The sequence below is a fragment of the Elephantulus edwardii genome, unplaced genomic scaffold (assembly GCF_000299155.1).
Source record: "Elephantulus edwardii isolate Elephantulus edwardi_28Jun2011 unplaced genomic scaffold, EleEdw1.0 scaffold00052, whole genome shotgun sequence".
Lineage (NCBI taxonomy): Eukaryota > Metazoa > Chordata > Mammalia > Macroscelidea > Macroscelididae > Elephantulus > Elephantulus edwardii.
Window position 1 is genome coordinate 9065598 of NW_006399802.1, and position 2541 is coordinate 9068138.

At 32.4% G+C, this 2541-nt stretch overlaps 1 protein-coding gene across 1 annotated transcript in view; it reads left to right on the forward strand.

Moving 5' to 3' along the window:
* The window catches only part of LOC102871874 (cylicin-2-like), a 9823-nt gene extending 9593 nt beyond the window's left edge, over positions 1–230 (forward strand). The window contains exon 6 of the mRNA XM_006886976.1: positions 15–230. Coding sequence (XP_006887038.1) covers positions 15–230 — 216 coding nt within the window. The remainder of the gene's footprint in view (positions 1–14) is intronic.
* Positions 231–2541: the final 2311 nt, after the last annotated feature.

The following is a 2541-nucleotide window of genomic DNA, read 5'->3' on the forward strand; positions in this document are numbered from 1 at the left end:
CCAAGAAGGATGAGAAGAAGGACGCCAAGAAGGATGAGAAGAAGGACGCCAAGAAGGATGAGAAGAAGGACGCCAAGAAGGACGCAAAGAAGGATGAGAAGAAGGACGCCAAGAAGGACGCAAAGAAGGATGCAAAAAAGGACGCCAAGAAGGACGCAAAGAAGGTTACAAAGAAGGCCTCAAAGAAGGAATCCAGCGAAGATTCAAAGGATTTGAAGCAGAGTTCATAAAGGATGCATAGAGAAAGAAGTACAAATTAGATTATAGCTAAATTGAAAGAGGAATTCAAGACTGTTTTATGAAATTTAGGAATTTACGGTAAACTCTAGTGAAAAAGAGAATCAAAGGATCAAATAAATTTTTAAAAGGAGACTACTAATACAACAAAGAAGCATTTAGAAGATACATACAAATATAAGAATGATGTTAAAATGATCCAAATTGAGGATTTGTTTTATACTTTTGTTAAATCTAAGGATATGAAGAATTTAGAGATATTCAAAGCATGTCCAATTAAGTGCGTAAGAAATAAAGACAATGAACTTAGCAAAACAAATAAGTAAACAGTCTCAGAATATCCAAGGAGAAAGATTTTAACTCATAGATTAATAAATTGCAAAGCCCTCTCCATACATTTTAAGTGAAAGAGTCATAGAAAAAGTAAAGTAAATTTTCATTCTTCTTCCTTCAAGTGAAAATTTAAAAAGGTAAAGTTAGCATTACACAAAGACAAAGAGAGAGAGGTAACAAGCAAATGACATTATTTCCTCCTCATGAGCATGTACCACTGTCTTCTAAGTCAAAACAATGGCCAACAAGCTGATGAATGTTGAATGTTCCAACTCCAAGCCAACTAAAACTCTGGTAAGTCTGTTTTGCTTTCTTTTAAGACAAATTTGAATAAAAATTAGGATAGAACCAAGTTAAAGGTATATGAATTGTCAATTATCATCTTTATAAGATTTTTATAACTTTTCTGATTATGTTTTTTAAATGTTACCAACAATTTGTAATAAAATCTTGGTGAGGAAAAGAGAAAGTAAATAAAATAACTTAATATGGCAGAGGAGCTAGCTAATTATTTAAGAAAACTTTTAATGATTACTTCTATAATAAAAAGTTATTTTAAGAAGGAAAATTGTGATCAAATTCTCTATTTAGGCTTCCTTTTTACTCTATTGAAAAAAATTTTGATGCACATAGGGACTTGACTTAGAAGGTCGCATTCTTTGATTTTATTCTCTCCTAGTTGTGTACTTCTGGCTGTATTTGCAAGCTTATTTATGCTATAAGTTGAGGATATAAATTTAGTCCCATTTTATTTCTTATGATCCTTATTGCTTTTTTATTTCTACATCTCTGATACACCCTGAATTGAGTATTGTGTTTGGTGTGAGATGGGGATCTTGTTTCAGATATTTACAGGTAAGTGTACAGTTTTGCTAGCACAATTTGTAAAAGAGGTCATAATTTACCCATTTAATAAGTTTAGATTCCTTGTTAAATATCAGTTGACCTTAGGTAGATGACCTGATATGTGTGTTATTGTTTCTATTCTGTTGGTGTGACATTGTACCAATTCCATGCTATTTTGTTATGGCTGTGTAGTAGGTTTTGAGATCCTGGAATGCTATGTCTCCACTCAGTTTTTATTTTTCAGAGAAGTTTTGCTCATTTCTTCAAAAAGTCCCTTTCCTTTCCAAATAAACTTGCCAATTGCCTTTTCTATCTTTTTGAATAGTGAGTTTGACATATGTATTAGCATTGCATTAAAAAATGTATATTGCTTATGGTAAGATTATTAAATTTTCCATACATTGAGTCTTTATTCCACTAACAAAGAATATGTTTCCAGTTAGTTAGGTCTGTTATTATGTCTTATAGTGGTGTTTCATAGTTTTCCTTATAGAAGTCTTTTGTATCTCAGATTAGGTTTATTCCCAAGTATATCTTGTGTTTAGTTATTGTAAATGGTATTGCTGTCTTACTTTCTTTTTCCATGCTTTCTTGTTGCAGTAAAGAAATCCCATTTATTTTCATATATTTATGTTGTATCCTGATATTATTTAAAGGGTCTACTAGAAACAACAGTTTTTTGTTGAATCTGGGGTTTTCTGTGTATTCTATCTTGTTGTCTCATGTAGCAGCACGTTGAACCAATTTTTGCCAGTTTGAAAACCTCTTATTTCCTTCTCTTGTTTTATTGCTCTAGCAAGTACTTCCATTACAATACTAAATAACACTGGTTCATAGTTGGTATCCGTCTTTGCTCCATGTTCACACAAACACATAGAACAATGTAGAAAATCACTAGCAATCAGAGAGATACAAATCAAAACAACAATGAATTGCAGCACAGTAATAGTTGCAAAATTGTATAGGACAACAAGCAATAAATGTTCCAGATGTTGCACAACAGAAGACACGCAGATTAACAGAAAGGGTAACCTAGGTAGAACTATCAAGTATGGAAATACAAAGGAGGAGGAACAGTTGTAAGCAGACCCTAGTGATTGGTACATGGAATGTGAGAGCCATGAA